Below are 23,068 nucleotides of genomic sequence, written 5' to 3' on the forward strand. Positions count from 1 at the left end.
TTATTTCTCTGAAAGACTGCTCTTATGGGGTGGGCATACCCTCGATCCGCTAATGCGGGCCTAAAGCCTAATTTTTATTGTCTATAGTTTCCCAGGGCATGATGAAAAGGAAATGTACAAAAGACGGGCACACATTGTTGTTTCACTTATCGTGCTTTATGGTTAAATTAATTTATGATAGTAAGATAAGGAAATTTCACGTTTATAATTACAGATCATTACAAGCATATTTCAGTTGCTACGAAGAATGTTGGAGGTCTACGAGAAATAATATAATAATATACAGCGATTTAATGCAGTGAAATTCCATCGGTGTTAACAATTATCTTTATAGTCTTTTGATGCCCAGGAACGAGCTCTGTTTGGACGCCTAGGGAACGACCTTACAATCATCTCCAATATACCAAATACGAGGTATTTCGTAAATTCAGCAAAAATCGCTTAAAAGACAAATTGTTAAAAAAAATATATCAATAATAGCAAAGACGTCGACAAATTTGACACATCTTATGAATCTGAAAAAACAACAACGACCGAATTTCACTCTTTCATGATGACTATAAGCTGAACTTCAGCATTGGGACCAATGTAATAAAATGAAGAGGCAAAGGTCCCGTATTCAATGAATAGGAGAAAAACCGGCCACAGCTTTGCACGTATTACAGCACCGTTTGCTTAAAACGGTCAACTTCTTCATGTGACCAGTGGTAAAAGAAAAATGTTTCTCACGGAAAGCTGATATCAGTCTGTCCAAATTGATTTACCATCGCTCATGAAAGCCCTTCACACACTGAGCAATACAATCCTTTATCTTTAGTTTGTTTGCTGTGGAATGTGTAAATGTTGAGGGTTGAATCCTCAAGGAAGAGGCAGGAGTTTACATTGCCAGATAGATGTTCAGTTACTAAGGGAAAACAGCAAAGCTAGAGCAAGTTGAAGCAGGAACAGCAGCTGGCCACATAGACGTACGCCGCCCGTTCGGATACCACCGCTGGTAACATGGGACTCCGAGGTCGTTAACAGGCTGTTTTGGGCTGTAGCGAAATACGGCCTTTCCTAGGGAAATTGCAGAAAACATCAGACAAAATTGCGATTAATTAATTAATCTTTATCTGCCACAAGTTGCCCCCTCTTGTAAAGTGCAAAACACGAATTAATTCCGTAGTTGTCTGTAACTGATAAACGCATTCAACCGTAGAAAGCTTTGATTAATTATCATTTCAATTTAACATTAAGCCTCAAGGGCCACTCATAATTCTTAAGTAATATTTGGCCCCTGATCAAACTTGTGTAGATTAATTTGTAATCCTAATGTAACTCTTATAAAAACTGCACCACAAAATGGTTGTACGAATTGTACCGGTGTTTAACTTTTGCAAACTCATGGCAAGAATTTTTTTAACAAGAATCTGTGTTCACGTGGAACTTTCCTGTACAGGCCTCGATAAACTGGCCTATCCCTTATTAAAAAACAGCGAACACACAATTAATTTAAAGTAAAGAAAGAAATCGACAAAATATTGGAAAGACTTCTGGTCTCGTCCCTTGAACTTACCTTTGTCGGACAGGGAATGTCAGTTGCGTTAGGATCCCAAGCCGAGGATTTTTGACCGATTGGCTGCAGCTGAGAGAAATACATAAAACGATGCATAAATATTCAAAACAACCGAAAAGTCTACAACCTGAGTACGTGGACGCTCTTTGCAGAATAATTTCCCGAGCACTCGCTTTCGATGTTATGACTAAGTGTGAAACTTAAATTTTGGCTAAAGTTGACAAAAATAAACTGCTTATAAAGCTTAATACGTGGTATAATTTTAAAGTTTTGTTGATCATGCTTTCTTTGTATGCAAAAGCGCATAAAAACGCAGTGACGCAAAAGTACATCGATTCTGAGTAAAAGGTTTGCTGAGATGAAAAAGTTCATGTTCGGTTAAATGTATGCAGTGTTTCAGGTATCTTGGTAATAAAAAATACCAAAGGACTGAATTACCATATTGTTCCATAGCTCTCTTGCTGCAAACGCATGGCCCTTTGCACTAAGATGAAAACAGTCAGGCGCCATGTAAGACTGGTCTACTTTACCATCCTGACAAGATTGAAAAGAAAGTAACGTGCGTGTAAGGCCAAACATAATGAGAATATCACCTGGCCATAAAAATAACGTCTCTTTTTGGTCTTGACTTGCAAAGCAGCAGGAAAGATCTAATATATAGCTGCGAAATCTATCACGTATTGGGTAGTGGATGCTGTTCCTATATGCAGCATTATTCGCCGCTGCTACTGTAATGACATGGTCGTCTCTGGGGGCCCCGCGGGAGAGCTATAGCTCTCCCTTCACGCTCGTGTAATAACTCCAATGTCTGGTAAACACCGCTTAGGTGCGCCGATTCACGAGTTCGGCGCAGACACTCATCCCTGCCATGGGGGCACGGCAATGCAGGCCCATTTTCGTCAGAATGTACGACGGGATTCACTTCATTTATTTGGTCTTTCACCGGGGGGGGGGGGGCGGTGAACAAACGTTATGTATACTCACGTCACCAACTGGAAATCTGGTTTCCTCCATGAATGGCTGGTATACTACAGTGAAATCATCTCTGGTGTCATACCTGCCGCTGTTAACTAGTGCTTCTAGACCATCCTAATTGGCCACAGTAAACGATAGCCAAAACTATTACCAGTGTTAACGTAATTCCTACTATATAAATATTTGCTAGTTTTAATGCATACAGCAACTTAAATCTTAAATCTTAAACCATCTTAAATAATTATAGGGAACTGTTTGGGACAATATTTTCAGGTAGAGCGCGTGATTCCTTTTGGATATTGAGCTTCTACGTGCACTTATATTTTGAGTAAAATTACTGACTTGATATTCTCGGTTGAGTTCTTCAAGAGCCAGCCGTTCCTCTTCTGAGAGTTGGAGGATACATCCACAGAGTATTCTAAAGTGAAAAAATAGTGGAGCCAATTAATTTGCTCTTTGCGTCTCTTACAGCTCACTCCTTCGTCGAGTACTACATCGATTTTGATTTTGTGGCTTAAAAGTTGTTGGGGCTTACCTGTGAACAAGCTTGCAAATGAACTGCTCTTGTAAAACCAGCTCGGTAATGTTAAGAAGGCCCACGACATTGACGAAGGTCCGAGGCAACTTTAAGATTGGGGAACACAAAAGGCACTTTTTTACAGTCGGAATGAAACATTTCATGGAGAAAAAACTTTCATACACATTATAACGACGTACACCCCAACCTGTTGGCTTGATGCCCTAACTCTTGTAAAAATAACTGATGTGTGAGGTATTTTAAATATCAAATCTGAGAGACATCTTGTCATAAAAAGTCAGCCGGCTGCCAGCAATGGAATTGATCATGTCTATGGAATATAAATTTCCTATCTACTTTCTCGTGTAAGTGGTCCAGAGCTTTGGTGATGTAGAAAACGTAATCCTCCACAGTGTAGTTGGACGGGTTTTCGCAATGCTCACAGATGTCGTTTCCGCCAACGAACAGCGTAACCACTTTCCAGTCATCGGCATAGGCCACGTCGGGGTGATTGAAGATTCGGTTCACCAGTTCCTCGGCCTGCCCAGGCATGTCACTGCAAAGGGAGTAAGTACTGGGAATCTACTGGCAAAGAGCGCCATATTCGCTTAGTTCATTGTACTTTCAACAGAATGAAACTTTATATTACGGTTTGAAAACCAGATTTTAAATAATGAGAGTGTGTATTTTTGTCCCTTTCTACGTTCCCATTGAATGAATACCAAGGTAGCGTAGTAATGAAGGCTGAGAACCAGAAAATGTCGACTGAGAGTTCGATAATGAGTACGAATCTTAGTGTCTGGATTACGGCCTGACACAGTTATGGCAATAAAACGTTGCAAATGTGTGACCCACTCCGCGAAAACAAGTCTTAAGTTGCTAGAGGCACTTTTGAGTAAAAAAGTCCTTTAGAATAATTTTGCACAGTGTAAATCAATGGGAACCCACAGCATCTGTCACCATGGAGTATCCACTTTCATTAACATGCCAAACTGAGTGATACATCAAAACAAGAAACTGAATTTGCTTCGTCCAATACGAATGAAAACTCAAAAAGTGGATCTGGCGACTAAGACTCATTTTTGCAGAGCGAATCACGTATGTGCGACTAGAATGGTAGTCGGGTCAGCGTGTTTGTTTTTTAGTTTTAATTTTTCTATACTTTTCGACATAACTTAAGCCTCAGGGATCAGGAAATCTGAACATAATGGTTTCCGTCTTTCAAGCGCTGTTCGCACAATGTCGCCTTTAAAATTACTAAATGAGTTGGATTATGAGAGCTGGAACTTGAAGAAAGACAACCAGAACTGAAAACGTTTACCCCAGAAGACAAAGCTTAGGATATACCAGTTTGTCCAACAGTAATCACTTGTCAGTGAGGGGTGACTTATTGTAGGCGGGCCCAGGAATCAGTGGCTGTGGAACTGACTTGTTTTCATTTGATTGATTACTCTCGTAGAAGGTCTGCAGCAGACATGAGGAAGTTCAGAACAAAATTCCCTTCTCCATGCCCTGCAAATCAAATTTTTTTCAGGGCGACGGGTTTAGGAGATGAAGCCAGCTGGGTATTTAAGGTGGCTGGGTAAGTTTGGGCCGGTGGGGGTAGAGTTATAAAGAGCATGGGGAAGGTGGTGGGGGGAACATCCCCTACCCTTCCTCCTGAATTTACCTGGCGATTGAACCCGGGACAGCGAGGTTGAAATTCGATATGTCTGAGGTGACGTTTCCTATTCCCAGCGAGTATCCCATCAGTTCAGGATTGTAGTTTTTCAAAATATCTATAGAAAGGCAGAGCTAAAAGTTACAGTTAGCAGTTTATTCAGTCTCGATAATTTGATTTTTGTCTCAAGTTAATTTTTCACAAATTCTTACCAACTTGGAATCACAAAATTTGGACTAATGGGAGAATACTCACTAGGTAACGTGAGAGCCTCTGTGAGGTTGTAATCTCCACCAATACTGAAACACAACAAAAGGTGATTCCTGTTGAAACTGATCCTTATAATTCTATCCGGAAAACATTCAGTACCAGAACCTTTTATACTAAGAAAAGGTGAGATCAAAATTAAATGCAATTTCAATAATTACCCCGTGGGTCATTTTCAGAAAATGTCTAAAAACAGTTCAATGAAGTGACATTATTTTTCTTTTATCTAGAAATCTCACCTCCACGATACTCCTCGATATTCATTGACAACTTCTAACAAATTACATGCAAGGGCACCATTTGCAGCCTAATAAAGACAAGAAAATACATGAAGGAGTTTGAGACTAGAAAATGTGATGTGACTACGAGGAGTTATATCAACAGTTTAAACGTGTAGCTGCGATGAATTTCAGTTTTAATACAATTTCTCTGCAATTTCATACTGTTCTTTAATTAATGAAAGAAAATGATTTGACATCCCTATTAGATTAAAAACATTGAAAAGTGTATACTTTTAAAACAAATAAAATTATCTGTGCTTGTCCAGACTTTGAGGGCGCTTTCGTTGTGATATAATCCAGGAAGACATGGTTCAGTGCGTTGGTTTTTCTGTTATAATTGTGAACGCTGAATTTTCTTATTGAAAACATTTCTGAAAAGGGGTTGATTGTTTGTTACTTTATTGCTATGTACTTACCCCACAATGAATCACCAAAGACAAGAAAATTTAGGCTTGGAAAACTTTGAAAATACAGGAGGTTTTGTGCACAAACCAAACATGGAGGCTTTCTTCCTATGATGTCACCATAGTTTTGCCCTTCAATATTATGGAAAATCACTTTAACATAAAACTCCCAAAGGGCAGCGAGACAACCTTTGATAGAGTGAAACATGAGTTCAAAATAAGGTTAACTGAGACACAAGTCTGCGTTGAAAATTCCAAATGCCGCTAAGCTTTCGAGGATCCAATTTCATAAACGAATAGTAACGGAAAGGGTCGAAGGAACATATGCCGCGCAATATGTTACTTTAATCGAAAGGCAAACCTGCCTGGCAAATTAACTGCGCCCCACAGATGAGAATCAAAGGCAAGATGAGGAAGCGCTGAACCACGCCAGTAAGTCAAGTGACCCAGAAAACTGATTTTCCAGAATGCATTAATTTTGAAAAGAAGAAAGAAGAAATAGAAGACAATTGTCCTTTCACACATAACATACCGTGATTGAGTCTCCAATGGCTCCAATAACCTTGACATTTGCTGGTGTCAGCATGTGGACTATACAAGACAACAAAAGAATTGTCAGCGTTTCAGACGGTTTATCGAGCGGGGCAGCTATGTTCTGATGAATGCTCACGTGCAATAGATTCCCAACCCTTGTGAAGAAGTTGGGGAAATTAAAAACATGTAATCTTTATGATTTTTATGCAAAAACGCGTGCTCCGTAACATGTTACCGATAGAAATTGAGTTTGCATATATATTACTGTTAGAGAAACGAAAGTGCACTTTATTCACCACGACGACATCACGTAATTCTCCTTAATTAAGTTCAGTATTCCGAGTTCGCTTACACACGTTACAGGCCTTTGTTTATTGTCATATTCGAAGCCTTACAGTAATTGTGGGAAATATGGAAGATTTGTTTTTATTCTATCCTTGTAACCTTGTAGGAGCAAGACTATTAAACGTTTCGTTCCAGTTTTGTAAATAAAAGAGTACTTTGGAGCCTGTCCTTTTGAACCTGCGTGTGGCATGTCACTGCACAGCTCGCATGCAACATATACTCCAGAAATTTGACCTAAATTGTCATTAGCTTGGCCAACGTCACTATTAGCGTTATAAGTAAAACTGTTTTGGAATAATTTCGGTTCGGAATAGCAAATCTAAATTTTGAAAGTGGATGAACAAAACGAAATGAACGATCCATTATTACTTTTGAGGTGTCTGCTATGGTATAGTAGCCATAGGGCCAAGGGACTATCATCTAAAGCGAATCTTACCCGATTTCGGCACCTGACTGGAAGTCTCTACGTCACAGTCAAAAAGCATTCTATGTTTCTGCGTACCAATAAATGGAAAATAAATGAAGTGAGGCAGGTGTCTTGACAATCTAGACGTCGTTAGTATATTTCGTATTGTTGTAATCTATAGATATAAGGCCCAGTCTATACATATTCTGTATGCTAATGTCATTTTTTGGATATATGAAAATAGCGGAATTCCCTAGATTGTCCAATTTTCTGACGCTTATTTTGATTCACAGAGCCTAGCTTAATAAAGTTCCTGACCCACTTGAGTCACGCGTCAATCGTGTTTTTTGGTTGTCTCAACCCCGCACGTTTTGACACCGGGACTCGCACAAATAAAGTTTATCAGCAATTATCTTAGACCAAAGGTTTGTTCAAATCGCGTAATGGTGCCAGGCCTGTGTGTTCAGAGTGCAATTACCTCGCTGAGTGCCGGATATCACCGGCAAATACACCAATAGTAAACACTGCTATCTGTGTAGTATCTCGTGATGTTGCTAAACTACAGCTGCAATGTTTGAGGGATGGGACGCACATTTCTTTTTTTAAAAGGAATAAATACTTCGGGTTCTCATTTTTTTAGATGGGGCAAGGGGAATCGAAAATTGAACCAATTAATATTTTTAAGGTATTAAATCGATTGCCTCATTCCTCTAAAATCGGTAATATTTTCAGGTAATGGTATGGAAAGCTCAGTGAATTTCATGTAGTTTGAAATTAAGAGCGTGGATATTGAAGTAACAGTGCTTCGTACCAGATGTTGCACTGATTAAAAGGTAATCAATTTATTGGAACTGCCTTTAAATGGGGTGAAAATTTATATATTTATCCCCAAACAAACTTCAACAATCAAGTTCCATAAATAGACACAAGCCTAAACGTTGATCACTAAAGATATCACATTCACATGCAAAATTGGAGCCTTTTCCAAAAAACTAAAACAAAACAAAAACGATTTTGCAGATGTCACAGAATTTTAATTAACGCTCGGCTGATCGATCTTTTCCATGTTTCGTTTTGTTTTCTTGTTAGAATAGCATAAAAAGATATTGACTGTGGGCGTTCTTTTTTTCCCCTGGTATTATTATGTGTCACCCTCTCACTCCATTTGTACTTTTCTCGTTGACAACGTTTATCCCTCCCTTCAGAGATTTTAGTCGATAGAATTTGTCCTTGGCTGGATAAAACCAGGCCAATGGGCACCACTTTGTTTTTAAGTAATGGCCACTGTTTATTTTTATGAAATGCTGCTTGATTCCATAATTATAGTAATACGAATGCTGAAGGTTTCCCAGGCTATATTAAAATCTTTTTAGTCCAATTCCTCAATTCAAATCTTCTACTTCGTTCTCGACACCTTTCACGTGCAACTGGAAAACCGATGCACTCTTTTGCTAATAGGTTTGGATTTTCTGTATCAACTTTTAAAAGGCCCTTCGAGAAGACTGGTCTTTAAATTTTGCCAAAGCTGTCGCTGAATGGAGACGCTCAGAGTTCAAACTCGTCTTGTACTACGGAAATCACTTGAAACTGTTTTTCAGTAAATTCATTTTGTGTGTGCTTTAGCATTTCCCTTGCCAATACAACAGATTGACATCAAAGGTGAAAACCCCTAACGTGAACTTCCTTTAGTCTTGAAAAAAAAATGAACATTTTAACATAACATGAATGTATCTTGTTTTCCTCCTGTTAATGTACGACCATTTGGCTCCATTTGCAAGAAACTATGATGATTGACAAAACTGAACGAACTTGGTTTCAAATTTCGAGGCAAAAGACAGGTTTAGGCCTATATTTTCTGAATGATATTTTTAGACGTGAACGAGACAAAACGTGTGCTCAGAAATGCGTGTTCCTTGGTTGAATTAGATTGAACAAAGGGAATTATATGACAAAGCACATTTTGCATTAATTGTAAATGTGTAGAATTAAGATCGGCTCCATTCAATGAATTCGCAAATACGAATCTGCGAATTTGAAAGAAATATATACCAATATAGCCAGACAAACCTATGATAAAACAGACAGTCTAATAAACAGCGGATTCGGGGAGGGGACAACGGGGGCCATGCTGGCCCCATTCCCTACGTATGATCTCTACCGTGCCCTTGTGCACCGCTTAGTTGAGAGTTAGCGCATGCGCACTCAATTACTATACTGTGGATTCATAGGTAGGCAACGTCGGACATCGTTCCGACACTTCTTTCCGCGGATAGAGACCATTATTTTTAACAAAATACAAACAAATGAAGTTCACAGAAATAACCAGATAATTAAAAATTGACCAGATAACATTAAACCACCGTAATTGATCAAACTAGCAAAGGCCAACTCGCAATAGCTTTAACATAACATGGTAACCTTTTTTAAAACACTCTTTCAATTATCAAGATATGCAGCATGTGTGGAAAAACTGGAGAACAGTTCAAATTTTTGAGTTTAAAATATCCTTTTTACGCTCGGAAAGGTAACGTACAAAGACATTATTTTTTCACCCCATTTCCTCCTAAATGTGACATATGATTAACAAGAAACACATCAAAAAACGAAATCTGAAGCCTAATTATGTTACTCAGGTATAAATGCAGTAAACTTTTACACAAGGCGGGAGATCTCCACAGATGGATGTTGGTGCCATTCCAACATGGCGACGCCTACCGGCAAACATTATACCAAAATTTCTGAAATTCAGAAAAGTCGTGGTCACTTTCTATTGCTTATTAGAAAGCAATAGAAAGTGACCACGACTTTTCCGAAGTTCAGCGTATGCCCACAAACTAAGTACAAGGGGTGAACATACGTGCCCACCCCCGAAAACAATTATGACAGAACAAAGGTTTTTGGTCTATTTAATTAACTTCCCTTAAAAGCGCGTTGAAAGATACCAAATGTTCATCACCCTTCTTTTTTGAAGGGTAATATACATAAAAGGCAATAAAAGGTCAAAAGAAATAAAAATCTCAGAAATTTTCCCCAGCTCACAAAATACGTTTTGCTCGACCCTTGCGAGGAAAAAAAAAACATCCACACCTAATCTTGCCTTGGAAAAGCATACAAGTGATAAATGTAGGTTCAGAGACTCATTTTTCTTTTCATTTCAATCATGCACTGATTATATTAAAGAACAGCCGGTGAAAGTCGCCTAATAGTTTCCGTGTGCTTCATACGATGTAGTGCATACGAGATATCTGTTCTAAGTGCACGCGTCACGGATACCGAGTTGCATGGGACGTAGCCTCATTTATGTGTCTGAGCAGGCTTCGTATTTCACCCGGCACCGTCTCTGACACACTCAATATGGGCTATTTACAATAGCGCGCCTCCAAGAGTTTGTAACGCGTTGACCAATAACAATGCGCGAAATCTGTCGACCCAATGCACGTTTGGAAAGGGCCCACGAATTTCGCACATTGTGATTGGCCAACGCTTGCAAACTTTTAAAGGCGCTCTATTGTGAATCACTAGTATTCGTCAGCTAACTTGTCAACGCCAGTAATAGGGCTGTAAATTCCAAAAGCAAGCGGTTATAATCCCCCATCATATTCTGATCAGAAAGATGGGCTATTGGATCATCTTCCATTGTTTTTTGTAGTATGAAAAGGAGGGGCTTGAGGTCTTTTCGACATTCCCAACAACCAAAATGTACTCAGTAGTAAAGAAAAGGGAAAAAAAGTACCAAAAATCTAATAAAATCTCAATTTTATGTAAGATTGAAAGGCATTTGTATCTTAAACAGGACCTTAGGGTCAAATGGTGTCCTGCAATATCCCCCCCCCCGCTTTAAGTCAGATTGAAGGCATCCCCGATCACCAGCACAGATTAACTAGTCAGTAAACGTGGAACGATTGATTTCAAGTTCAAACAATTAAGAATTCTGAGTGGAGAGTCTATTCTTCCACGTGCTATCGTTACATCGTTACAGCAACGGAAAACTGATGAAATAAACAAAGAAGAAACGCACTAATGTAATAAACCAGGCGTTTCATCATTTCAGGTTATTCTAAATTGCACATTTTTGTACCTTGTGAGCACTCGTTCGATCATCTCAGCAAGCATAAACCAGGCTGTGAAAAGCTAAGCTTCAACGCACAAATTAAACTAGCTCTTTCTTTCTATTTTTGCAACTGTAACGGATTGGGCAAATGTTAAGGCGGCCCGGACGGCTTTGGGGAAGGGGCAGATTGGTCCGTGCCCCCTCAAAACGACTCCCTGGTGCTATTTTGTTTTTTTTATACTAAAAAGTGTAAAACACCTGTAAATCAGCCTACTAGTTCTGGATCCACCCTTGAAGTGGAGTTGTACAGACCTTAATTTGGGCGTTTTCCAGCGTGCACTAGTGAGATTGTGCTGATGTGGCCTTTGGAATTGAAGTTAGGTAACATAAGCTATAATAGCTTTATGGGTTGGACTTACAAAGGGTTCGTTGCACGCAGCTCTCTGCCCTCCGCTGGAGATCTTGCCTTGCATTATTGCCGACTTGAACTCTCTCCAGTTTTCTATCGTGCACAGAGGAAAAGTTGTCATTCTGTAAACTGATTTGAAAGAAGTTCCCCAAACCATACCCAGAAATGATAGGATTTAGTTCAAGATAAAAATCTGAACAAATGGGACCCCCTCATTTAAAAAAAGCCCAAATCGAACACATGTTTGTTTTTTCAGACATTCGGTTTCTCTGTGTTAGTTGGTTTATGGTTATTAAATTTTCATAGGCTTGAAGACAGAGAGACCTTAGCTTGTGCAACCCTCCACGTCTTTTAGTTCATTAACCTATACTCAAGGTATTTTAATCAAGGACAATCCTGAATGTGAAATTTGGTGTCAGAGGTCTATAGTCAACTTTGTTTTTATTTTTCTGTTTCGCTGATGTAATTATTTTGTTTCTATTCAGTTTTGCTTGTAACTGATTTTGCTTTTGTTGTGTCTTGTTTGGAAGCATTTTTAGGGGTTAGGCTTTTAACAGCTGGAGATTGCTTCGTGGTGGCACAAAAATGAAGTTATGCTATAAGTTCACACATTTCCCTTTTTAAACCTGATTAACCACTAACAGTAATTCTTGAGTAAATTGGGACACGATGCATGCCTCAGGATAATTCTGATAGTTCAGTGGAGGATTCTGAGAAATAGCAGAGTACCACAACAAATTTGAACATTGTCAGTGTAGTTGGACCTAATTAGGGAATGTGTGAACCTGTAGATTCCTCGCATGTGTAACCACACTTCGAAAAAACCTACTTTATCCTGAGGAGTATGGCGCATCCCTGCATCGAGCTAACATAAAAAAAGCACTCAATTTCGCCTAAAACCTAAAGTGGCCTCGGCATTTTCTCCAAAATCCCGGCAATGCATTTTTTGGAGAAATAAACTTTAAGGTGTTTTTCCACTATAATTGACACCAATGTCAAGAAAATTGGTACGTCATGCCATTCTCGCACAATGCCCACTTTTCTGAGACATTTCGGTCACAATGCCCATCTTAATAAAGTGGCCAATGCACCCAGGTTGACACAGACGCGTGAGACCTTGAACTTCAGACGACTGTAATATCAAAATCATTTGTTGCAAAATAATGAATAACGTTTCACAGGTATATGTTAATGTGTGGTTTTCATTGGCATGCTTACAAGCATAGTTTGAAAAGGGCTGGGCATAGCCAGCCAAGTTATTAGGACGTAAGATGTTCAATCGTGTTCTCATTGATTATACACACGTATGTATCGTTCAACGTCATTAAATAGCTGGCACGCACTTAAGGATATGAAATGAAGAGGACTCACCGTGGTCAAGTTCTATGGAAAAAGCGGTCAGACCAAAAGCTGCAAGCGTGGTCAAAACTCTCGTTACTGCAATAATGTTGTCGCTAAACATTGTACGTGTCTTTAACTGGCCAACAGGTGTAACTAAAAGCTGTCTGTTCCAGGCCTGACCATGCAAAAAACTGCAGCAGATATAATTAATCACGGTACTTCTGCTAACCCAAAAGGAACTTTGTCCCTGGGTTAAACTTTAGTTCGTCGGGACTTTCGAATTTACATTTCCGTGCCCTCAGGGTAGTCAGTTGTGCATGCGGTTAGTCAACACCTGGTGATTGTTAGGCTTCACAAAAACTGCCACTTTGTTTGTATTCGTTTCTAAATCAAGATACCTTAACGTACACAGTTTTGCTCAGTTTGCTTTCAAATGAAGTAAGAAGGTAGCATTTGTTTAAAGTATTCAAGCATGGATAATGGCATTGTCAAGCATGGAGAGCAACTGATGAGGGCGCCATATACTCAAAATCTGAGCTGTTCCTTGCCACTTATCCAATATGCTGTAGGGCATCTCCTGACATAAAGTTTTGATGTCATGTCCAGGATGTCTCTATTTATAAATGCAATATTAGCATGTCCTTTTTGTTTTCAAACGGTCTCTGATTGAGCAACAAAATGAGTAAAAACGAACAATATAAAAGAGAGTGTGAGCAGATGAAAGATGCGTAAAAGTGAACAATAGAAAGAACAACTTGGCAGCCGAAATCAGCAGCGCCAGCAAATGAGTAGAGAATACAATTTAGCCCTGATCGCAATGTTCCATTGAAGTTGCTCTTGTTATTGTTTATTATTTGGTAGAGAAGCTAGGCGGAAGCCGCTAACAGGACTTTCCAGGTTGTGTTTCTGTTTGGACAACACATATAAGTCTGTTTTGCTCCTACCGAGTTTGGACGATTCAGGGTTATGACGAACATGGAGCGCTGAGGGCGCCCTCTCTTCGACAAGTCAACCTCTGACTAGTACAGGATTTGAGAACTTTGACTGCTTTATTCTCATTCCTGTGTCGTGGGTGGACCACATGAGGTAAAACTTAATCAAAAAATTCAAGGAAAATACTCTAAGCACAAATAACAATGTGCATGCATTTACAAAGGTTGGCAAGAAATTAAACACAAAAAGAATCCAAAAACATAAAAAAAGGAAAAGTTTACAGATCAAGAAAGTGATATCAATACATGTATAAAGAAATATCGAAAAGGGAAATACATAGAATCGTCTCAAAAAGCTCCTAGGGATTGTAAGTATCACATAAGACAATCTATGAAAATTATCATACAGAACTGTGCTCTCTGGGAGATAAAGTGTCCTCAAGCTGCCTACGGGTCTGGATTACCGAAATCAGCAACTTAACACAAGGAAAAAGTAGAGTTCTTAAATACACTGTAACCTTGCAGCCCTACTGCAATTTCCAGATAAGGAAAAACTAATTCCAAATAAGGAGTCTAGCTCATGAATATTCACAATGTTAATATTTATTAGTGGAAAAATGGCGAGTGTATGTGCTTAGGCAGGCACACAAAAACTAAATTCCTAACCTATTATAACGTCACGTTCATACGTGGGGTGGTGATACCCTACGGTGGTGGGGTACGCCTAAGCTTTAAGTTAGGGATTGGCCTCTCCGGTGATCAAGATACTCCAAATAAACATCGAAAATTGGCACAATTTAGGATTTCCCCAATAGAAAATTTACACAATTTTGGACACAAGTAAAAGAGTTTGACAATAGCAGAGCCAGTTGACAAAGAGATCAAGAAGCAAACGTCAACCGGACAAAGGGACACAATTCATAAGGACACTGCGCAACCTGATCTCTCCACAGTTCAGCAGTGAAAAGACCACAAACTGAAACAATTCAAGGACATGTAATAGTTTTAGTTTTCGGAAGGCTCAAGAAAAAATATTAATGCGATACGGAATATCATGGCGGCAAAATGTGACTGAAAATTACGCTACAAATTACCCATCAAATAACGAACAATGATCACTAACACAGTTATAAATGGAATCTTAAACTCACCAGTGGTCTCTGGTGTAAGACAGAGTGGTCTCAAGATATAATGGAAACTTGGTGTGACTGAACAATTGCGTAGCTTAAGCGAAAAACCACAAGGACCAACTACAACTACAACCAACCGAAACTCACACTGTCAGGGGCGAACATAACATCCCCCGTGGTGATACCATCATCACGTACAGTGTGAATACAAATAATAAGGTTACAATGAAACAGTAAAAAAGGTTAATAATAATCAGAACAGTAAATATGAAAACAGCTAGAAAACACTTGATACGCGGTGCCTACATGTCTAAGTAGCATCTGGTAGAGTCCAAGCTCATGAGTCCATGGCGATCAGTCTCTCCGAGTGAATCAGAAGGACAAAGTCGCTTATTGGCTGCAAAAACGTTTTCTTCACCAACTCACGGGTTGGTTGTAGGAACGGGCTCCTCTGGTCTGCAGCTACCATCTCCATGCTGGCTTTGGTGATGTGTCCGTCTCCACTTGCTTCAAAGCCAAAAGCCTTGCCGGGAGGCCAGTCGTATTGCCGGGAGACACATTTGACGATGACAACATCTTTCAGGTCTCTCTTTGGCTGCTGCCATTTAACTCTAGTCTGTAGCAGAGGTAGGAAATCCTTCTGCCACTTGTCCCAGAACATGTTAGATAGATGCTGAACGAGTCTCCAATGGCTCCTCAAGAGATCTTTGGGATCACATGGTCCGTCTGGGGCTGTCACCTGGAATGGCTTCATAGTGAGCAGCATACTGGGCGACAGGTATAGGGGAGCTCTGGTGTGTCGCTACTTGGCAGTAACGGTTGGTAGTTTATTATGGCAACGACTTCTGCCATAAGAGTTGTGTAGATTTCATAGGTCAGCTGGCTAGGCTTGACATCTCGCATCTTCTAGGATGCGGCGGGAAATGCCGATCATTCGCTCCCAAGCCCAACCCATAATCGATGCATGGGGAGGGTTGAAAACCCACTGGCAGCCCCGGGTAAGTAGTTACCTTTTGATAGGTTCCTTGTCTTGGAGCTGTTGTTCAAGTTCATTACAGGCACCAACAAATTTTAGGCAGGAGTCTTGACGCTTACCTCTCAGTCTCTTGCATGCCACACAGCCTTGGATCACCTTGGATATTTGCCTCTGGCCACCAAGAACCCAGTAACCTTCATTCCTTATCGTACCCAATGTAATGTATCGAACTTGGTGGCTGCACTGCTGATGGAACTGCGTGATGATGAGCTTTGTGACATGGTTGTTCTTTGGTAGTACAGCTGTGTGTGCTGCTCTGTGTGGTAGTTGAGATGTCTGCAGTCTGCCTCCGACTCGGAGTACCCTGTTTCTGTCAAGGTAGGGATTGAGCGAAGCCAGCTTGTTTTTCTTGGTCAACTTCCCACTTCTTCATTCGGCTAACTTGGCAGCAAAGGCTTCACTCTGCACACCTGTTATTATGATGGTCTCAGCTTAGAGACGCTTTTTGATGGACTTTGCCTTCTCACAGACATGCTAACTCTTGCAGTCGGATTCTGCTCTGAATGAGTTGGCAATGTGGATCAAGCTGGTAGTGGCTCTCATTGCTGAATTCCAACTAGAAAATCTGGCAAATCTTTCACTGCCGAGGGGTGCATCGGTCAAGACAAATTGTTGCAGCTTATCTTCTCTGGAGATACCTCTGGGTCATCCTGAAGAATTTATCTGCTCGTGGCTCGTTGGCAGGTTCTTTTGCATCACAAACTCTGGTCCGGCAATCCACATGAAACCACTTAACTCTGCTGCCGGAGTAGACCTCGAAGCTAGGTCAGCTGGGCTTATCTCTGACAGGACATACGCCCACTGCTCAGGCTTAGAGGTTTTGAGTGACTGGTTTACTCGGTTGCACACGTAAGTGCAGTACAACTTAGATTCGTCAAGTTTGGTCATTAGTTCCTGGGTGACATAGTCTTCAATTTCTGTAGCCAGAACTGATGTATGGAGCTCAAGGCGTGGGATGGTGACGGTTGCTTTAGGTGGCAGCTTTTCTTTATCCATCACCAACTGGACATGGACTTAATCGTTGATGCCAACAGTCCTCAGGTAGCAGACTGCACCTATGGCCTTATTTAAAGGACCCCCACAAGTATGTAATTCTTTTCTCACTACTTCTGCGGTTGGGAATGAGCGAGGAACTCACACATACGTCAAGGCAATCAGGGACCTTCTCCATATCACTAAGTCTTGGAGCAGCTCCCTTGGGAGTGGATCATCCCAGCCATCGCCATCTTGTGTCATGTCTTGCAGCAGCATCTTCCCACTTGAAGATCACAGGTGCTGCCAACCCAATCGGGTCAAAACTTCATTGACTTTGAACAGCACCGTCCTGTTGGTGCATGCGTTGGCATACGGTTCTGCTATTTGAAAGGTGGAGTATGCCTTCAGGTCCTAGGATACTCCCAATGTACGCCGAACGGTGCTTTCATCTTTGCTGGAGAGGTCAGCTGGAGCCAGGTTTGGGGCCAACTTGCTATGCTCAAATGCTGCCAGGACATTAGCATCGCTGGAAAAGAACTTGTGCAGACGGCTATTGGCAGTGGACAGGAGATTCTCGTCGACTTCCTCTTCCTTGATTGGTAAGGACATAAGCAGGTCGTCCATGTTGAAATTTCCTTCTATCAGCTCCCTCACATCGGTGTCAAACTCTGGTTCACCTTCTTCACAGTTTTTTCTTAGGCAACTGATGGCCACAGCTGGGGATATTTAGTTTCCAAAGACATGCGCTGTCATGCATTAAGTTACAATGGCTGCAATCGGGTTGTTTTCCTCATACCATAGGAAACGTAGGAATATTCTGTGGTCTTCTCGGACTTTGAAGGCATAAAACATATGCTTGACGTCTGCGGTGACTGCAATTGGTTCCTCTCAGGGCCTGATCAGTACGCCCAGGAGCTGGTTCATCTGATCAAGTCTGCTTAACTTACTTAAAGTTAATGCTGATTACATATTGATGAAGGTTGTGTTGATTGTCTGCCCGGATGTGGGCGCCCTTTAAACAAATCTCGCTGACAATTACCCAGCCTAGGTCGGGGACGGTGCACCCATGGCTGGTCATCTTTGCCGTTGATCACCTCTCTCACTTTGTGGAACTGCGGAGCATCTCTGCCAAGTAGTACTTCTATTTCGGCATCTTTGTTCAGGGGTATCATAGGAACAATTGGCTTCAAGTGATCAAGCCTCTGTCAAATCTGGTGTGGGGATCCCGCCACATCTCCAGGAATGTTGTTGCACTTAAACAGCGTAGGCGGTAGAGCAGAAACTGTGCCGTCCATACTCCTAGGCCGAAACGTTTTCTACCATAGATTTCCTGGAGGCCATTAACCATCTTGACAGCATACGTTGACTTATTCTGCTCTACTCCTAATCTCTCAAGAAGACTATCGTTTATAAGGGAACCATCACTTTGGTGGTCGATGATGGCGAATGTGGTGATAACATGGCCCAGCTTCTCTTCCAGGTAGGCTTTTGCCAACCAAATTTTGGTGCATGACCGGCTTTTTTTTTAAACCGTTGCCACATACTCTAGTGCATTTAGGTGTGACGATTACCTGGGGCCGGTTGTCGTTCTCCTTGGTAAGGGGTGTCTTATTTAACGCTGGCGGAACATCTTGACTGGGTACAGGCCTGTGCATGACGTTAACATGGGACTTGCCGCAGATGTCACATCTCACTTGGGTCTTACAGTTCTTAAGGATGTAGTTGGTCCTCAAACATCGGTCTTCAAACACAGGCGATTCTCTTTCACAATTGATATCTTCTCATCTGGAATTTCCCTCGGAAGGCCCTGCGGATCGTGTGATGTGTCGTGTATCGGGCAACAGAATGTCTCCTTTGCTGCAGACCTTTCCTTCACCCCAGTTTTTCTTACTGTGGAAGAAGGCTTTGACGAAGAGTGTTCAGGTGCACTCTTGACAGCATTAGAAAACTGGAGGCTCGGGTCGTTTTGTATTCTGGCATGGTGCTGGATGAATTTCACAAATTCCTCAAAAGAAGAAAGGAAGAGGATTGCATGCTGCTTCTTGTATTCGGACCCCTTTTCTCGCCACTTGTTCTGAGGCCACTTTGGCAATAGGCCTATTTACGCTAGGGGCTGCAATACCCTCGAGGAGTCCAGTTCTGGGGAGCCATTTTTTTCTTCCAGATACTCCCGAGTTCGCTTAAGACCATGTCAATGTGGATGGCATAGATCTTTTGGACGAACAATTTTGTCTCACCCTCAAGGGAATCCAGAACCAGGTTTAACTCCTCGTGTGGCTGATTCCACTCTTTACCAGCTCTTTTTTCCCCAACATGTTGCTAATGGAGTCGAGACTCTCCTTGATAGGTGGGCTAAGGGGCTCCGGTAGCCTGTTATCTTTGGGGATGGGCTGTGATGGTAGTGCGGGCTTGGTTTTAACATCATTCTTTTTGTCCTGTATCACAGGCTGAACTTGTGATGGGGACTTTTCTTCGATCTTGAAAGCTTGGTTTTAGCTTCAAATAACTCCGTCTCAGGTTCTTTAAAGTGGTGGGATATATAGTTTCTGGTTGGGACAGCGGAGTCAAGAACTGGCAACTGCAAATCTTCCGGGATATTGGTACACCCTTCCTTCAAGGCGACTGACTCTGAAAATTCTGCTTCCGCTCTGCCCTGCATACTCCTTTCCTGTTCCAAGTAGAAGAAAAGCATTGCTGACGAATATGGATCCCTTTCTGGGTGAATTCCTCTCTTGTTTTCAAGGACTTGGCCTCAGCACGAGCCAGAATGGCTGCTGAGCTCGTCTTCCACTTCAGGAAACTTTTGTTGATTTCCCGTGATGCCCGTGTTTGTTGAGAAATGGTACTGGTTATGTCGTCTGAGTCGAGTACTTCAATCATCTTGAAAAATTCTTTTTTCTATGACGAACATGGAGCGCCAAGAGTGCCTTCCCTTCGACAAGTTAACCTCTGACGAGTACAGGTCTGGATTTGTAAGCTTTGTGGGTGGACCACATGAGGTAAAACTGAAACACAAAGAAATGCAAGGAAAATGCTCTAAGCACAAATAACAATGTCCATGCATTTACAAAGGTTGGCAAGATATTAAACATAAAAAAATCAAAACCATGAAAATATAAATGAAAAGTTTACAGATCCAAAAAGTCAAACCGATACAGGTATAACAAACACCGCAAAGGTAAATACATAGAATCGTCTCAAAAAGCTCCAAGGGATTGTAAGTATATCATAAGACAATCTATGAAAATTATCATACAGAACTGTGCTCTCTGGAAGATGAAGTGTCCTCAAACTGCCTACGGGTCTGGAATACCAAAATCAGCAACCTAACACAAGGAAAAAGTATAGCTCTTAAATACACTGTAACCTTGCAGCCCTACTGTTGAATTTCTGTAGAAGGAAAAGCTAATCCCAAATATGGAATCTAGCTCGTGAATATTCACAACATCGTGGAAAAAATGGCGAGTTCATTTGCTTAGACAGGCCTCGGGTGCACACAAAAACTAGGTTACTAATCTAATATAACTTTCAATTATCATTGATGTAAAAACATAAAATGACCAAGAATCAACTGTTTCTTGACCAGAAAACAATACTGAACATTTACAACCAGGTCACCTGAAAAAAATCGGCCCTGATACTCAGGAAAGGTTTCAGACTCAAAAACAGGGCAAGTATTCGCAAAGCACAAGAATATAATCGATGTGATACGGAATATCATGGCGGAAAAATGGGGCTGAAAATTACACTACAAATTAGTCAACAAACATCGAAGAACTATCACTAACACAATTATAAATGGGATCTTAAACTCACCAGTATTCTTCTGGTGTAAGGCTCTTGGAACAAAGTGGTTTAAAATATGATTAAAAACGGGCACCAAAATGGACTGAAAATTAATTGGTGTGACTGAACATTTGCGTAGCTTATGCGAAAATCCACAAGGATCTCAAGAGGGCGCTATACTACATTCAACCGCAGCTCACACTGCTTGCGTTGGAAGTAATTTAAATGCCCTTTTCTTACCCTGACAAAAGTAGGGAAATAATAGGAAAAAATTACCTGAATGTCCTGCTCTTCTGGAACACCGGGAGGGGGGGAGTGGCAGCTATTTAGTGACATGAACAACCTAACGACGTGCTGGCGCCCTCAAAAGCAACACAACTTGTATCCTGCTGACTACGTGCCTCCGACACAATAAGTCTATTTTATTGCTGATACCGCATGAGTGATTTTGAACTGTGGTAGAAAGGCATTGTGGGAGGAACAAAGGAGCAAACATCGACCTTTTTCCTTCCCACAATGCCTTTCTACCATTGTGCAAAGTCAACCGTGCGGTATCAGCAACAAGGCTTATGCGTCTTCATCAAGTTCAGCAAAGTCTCAGTTCAAGCAAACCAGCTGATTAGAAAATCCGGCCTGAATTCAGACTGCTTGCCGAAGATTGAGCGGAAACGGGAAAGGTAACAACAGTATGGTGCAACATACATGTACATCACATTTTGCAACCTCATACACTTGATGCTGCATGGAAAGAAAATAAAGGGCGAAGGGCCAGGCTGTTACAAAGGAGGCCACATAGAACGACGTGCGTCATACGTATTGTTCTCAGGATGTATGTACTGTGCTTTTTTCTGAGCAAAGGCCCTGTATGTAATATGCATATGTGCATATGACATAAGTCGTTCTGTTCAGCCTCCTTTTTATTTCAGCCTCCAGTTTATTACTGGGTTAGGAAATAGGAAGATATTTATTGACATAAGCGAGGACCGGTGTTTTGGCCCTCATAGGCACTGCGGCATGCTTGTGTAATGTTCTTTTGAAAAGAACATTACTGTCACTGTTCTTTTCGTTCATGGAAGACATTTTACGGAAGTACAGAGCTCAAAAAGAAGTCCAGAGATTGGTGAAGTGTGATGTGAAATTTACCATTGACTTTGTACACAGAAGTACATCGTACAAAGGACAGTGGTTTCCTTTTGTCAGGAAGTCTCTTGCTTTGAGGAAGGTCTATTAATTGTATAAACATGAAGCTGTCGAGCATAGTAATAGAATCTTATAATTCAGTAATATTTTTGTGCTACAAAAAATTAATAAATGTTTCTCTAGTAAAAAAAAGGTCGAATTATCCACGTTTATGTACATTTGTGCTCAAAATTATTCATACCCTTTGGAAAATAGTATATTTTTCTAAATTCTTCATTTGTAAAAGCTATTGTGTCGGTATTTCCTCTATATCTTTTGTGTATTTGAACAATACACAAACCTACATGTGTGTTGGTTATACCGTATCTATTATTTGCGCAATAATAGATACGGCCTGGGGTTCTTTTTGCTCCTGGTCAAAATTATTCATACCCAAGACAAAATCCCAAGAAACACTTACCTTTCATTCATACTGCTTATTTTCACTTTCTCTGACTGCAAGAATCTTTGGCATGAAGCTATTTCAAGATGTTCCTGTAGATGACCTTCTTTTGATGACCTTGTGTTCAAGATTATGGTGAAATGCCATCTCCTCCAAACAGTACAAAAAGAAGAAAAGCTTTCAGGTCAGTCTCAGGTACTCGTCACCATGGCCAAGAAAAGGAACTTATTGAGGAAATACGCCAGCGTATCGTGAATGCCCATAAAGAGGGTAAGGGATACAAGGCAATTTCCAAGCAATTATGAGGTCCCTGTTGCAACAGTTCAGAGTATCAAGAGGTTCAACACAGCGAAAACCTCAATGGGCGTGGCAGGAAGTACAAAATATTTCTTGGAGTCGCCAGAAAAATCTGCCGGGAGGCCCACAACGACCCGAAAATCACAACCAAGGTCCTAATTTATACCATTGACAAGGCAGGGACGAAGGTATCACCGGCAGCCATGCAGTGAGTATTGCACAAAGGAGGTCTCCGCAGACGCAGGCCCAGGAAGATACAACTTCTCAGGAAGAAACATAAGGAGGCTCGTCTGGCTCGTCAGAGCACACCTGAACCAAGACACTACTTTTTAGTCATCGGTCCTGTGGTCTGAGACAAAGATGGAGTTGTTTGTCCACATGGATATTGCCTACGTCTGGAAGAAGCAATAAGAAGCATTCACGCCGAAGAACACAGTCCCAGCCGCAAAGCATAGTGGTGGCAACATAATGCTATGGGGTTGCTTCTCTCCTAGTGGCACCGGGAACCTCATTAAGCTACAGGACATCATGAAAAAAGGAGGATTGTATCAAGATCCTTGATAATAATGTGAAAGCATCTGCTGA

The 23,068-nt window shown here is 41.1% G+C and overlaps 4 protein-coding genes across 5 annotated transcripts in view; 1 reads left to right on the top strand and 3 right to left on the bottom strand.

The window, feature by feature from the left end:
* Positions 1-134: 134 nt before the first annotated feature.
* LOC110981397 (phospholipase B1, membrane-associated-like) lies at positions 135-12,957 on the bottom strand. The gene is made up of 14 exons (XM_087144323.1): positions 12,776-12,957; positions 11,415-11,497; positions 6,975-7,032; positions 6,192-6,250; positions 5,214-5,281; positions 4,963-5,006; positions 4,717-4,825; positions 3,405-3,603; positions 3,066-3,154; positions 2,873-2,948; positions 2,540-2,644; positions 1,994-2,089; positions 1,556-1,624; positions 135-1,056 (listed from the first exon to the last, which is right to left on the bottom strand). The coding sequence occupies exons 1-14, from the start codon at positions 12,864-12,866 to the stop codon at positions 898-900; spliced, it is 1,305 nt and encodes a 434-aa protein (XP_087000449.1). The 5' UTR covers positions 12,867-12,957; the 3' UTR covers positions 135-897.
* A 677-nt stretch (positions 12,958-13,634) lies between these two features.
* LOC147800334 (uncharacterized) lies at positions 13,635-20,145 on the bottom strand. The gene is made up of 2 exons (XM_087146834.1): positions 20,075-20,145; positions 13,635-19,823 (listed from the first exon to the last, which is right to left on the bottom strand). The coding sequence occupies exon 2, from the start codon at positions 15,571-15,573 to the stop codon at positions 15,145-15,147; it is 429 nt and encodes a 142-aa protein (XP_087002960.1). The 5' UTR covers positions 15,574-19,823; positions 20,075-20,145; the 3' UTR covers positions 13,635-15,144.
* Positions 16,489-16,839, bottom strand: LOC147800335 (uncharacterized). The gene has a single exon (XM_087143273.1). The coding sequence runs from the start codon at positions 16,837-16,839 to the stop codon at positions 16,489-16,491; it is 351 nt and encodes a 116-aa protein (XP_086999399.1).
* Positions 20,146-21,121: 976 nt separating the features above from the next.
* LOC110981383 (acyl-coenzyme A amino acid N-acyltransferase 1-like) overlaps positions 21,122-23,068 on the top strand; it is a 39,427-nt gene continuing 37,480 nt past the window's right edge. Inside the window, exon 1 of one of the 2 annotated variants that reach the window (XM_022238914.2) lies at positions 21,122-21,281. The gene's annotated coding sequence lies outside the window, so the exon portion shown is untranslated. The other variant, XM_022238915.2, reaches the window with a different exon arrangement.

This window comes from Acanthaster planci, linkage group LG01 (genome assembly GCF_054643075.1).
Source record: "Acanthaster planci isolate LZ-2023a linkage group LG01, COTS_SCS, whole genome shotgun sequence".
NCBI classification, from domain to species: domain Eukaryota; kingdom Metazoa; phylum Echinodermata; class Asteroidea; order Valvatida; family Acanthasteridae; genus Acanthaster; species Acanthaster planci.

What these genes read in the sequence shown, in the direction of transcription:
- LOC110981397 (XM_087144323.1), bottom strand. Translation starts at nt 12,866, where the DNA reads ATGTTTAGCGACAACATTATTGCAGTAACGAGAGTTTTGACCACGCTT. An exon ending in TTCCATAGAACTTGACCACG is followed by an intron (nt 11,498 to 12,775) that starts GTGAGTCCTCTT and finishes TGTGCACGATAG; the next exon opens with AAAACTGGAGAGAGTTCAAG. An exon ending in CTGCGTGCAACGAACCCTTT is followed by an intron (nt 7,033 to 11,414) that starts GTAAGTCCAACC and finishes ATTGGTACGCAG; the next exon opens with AAACATAGAATGCTTTTTGA.
- LOC147800334 (XM_087146834.1), bottom strand. Translation starts at nt 15,573, where the DNA reads ATGCTGCTCACTATGAAGCCATTCCAGGTGACAGCCCCAGACGGACCA.
- LOC147800335 (XM_087143273.1), bottom strand. Translation starts at nt 16,839, where the DNA reads ATGGATAAAGAAAAGCTGCCACCTAAAGCAACCGTCACCATCCCACGC.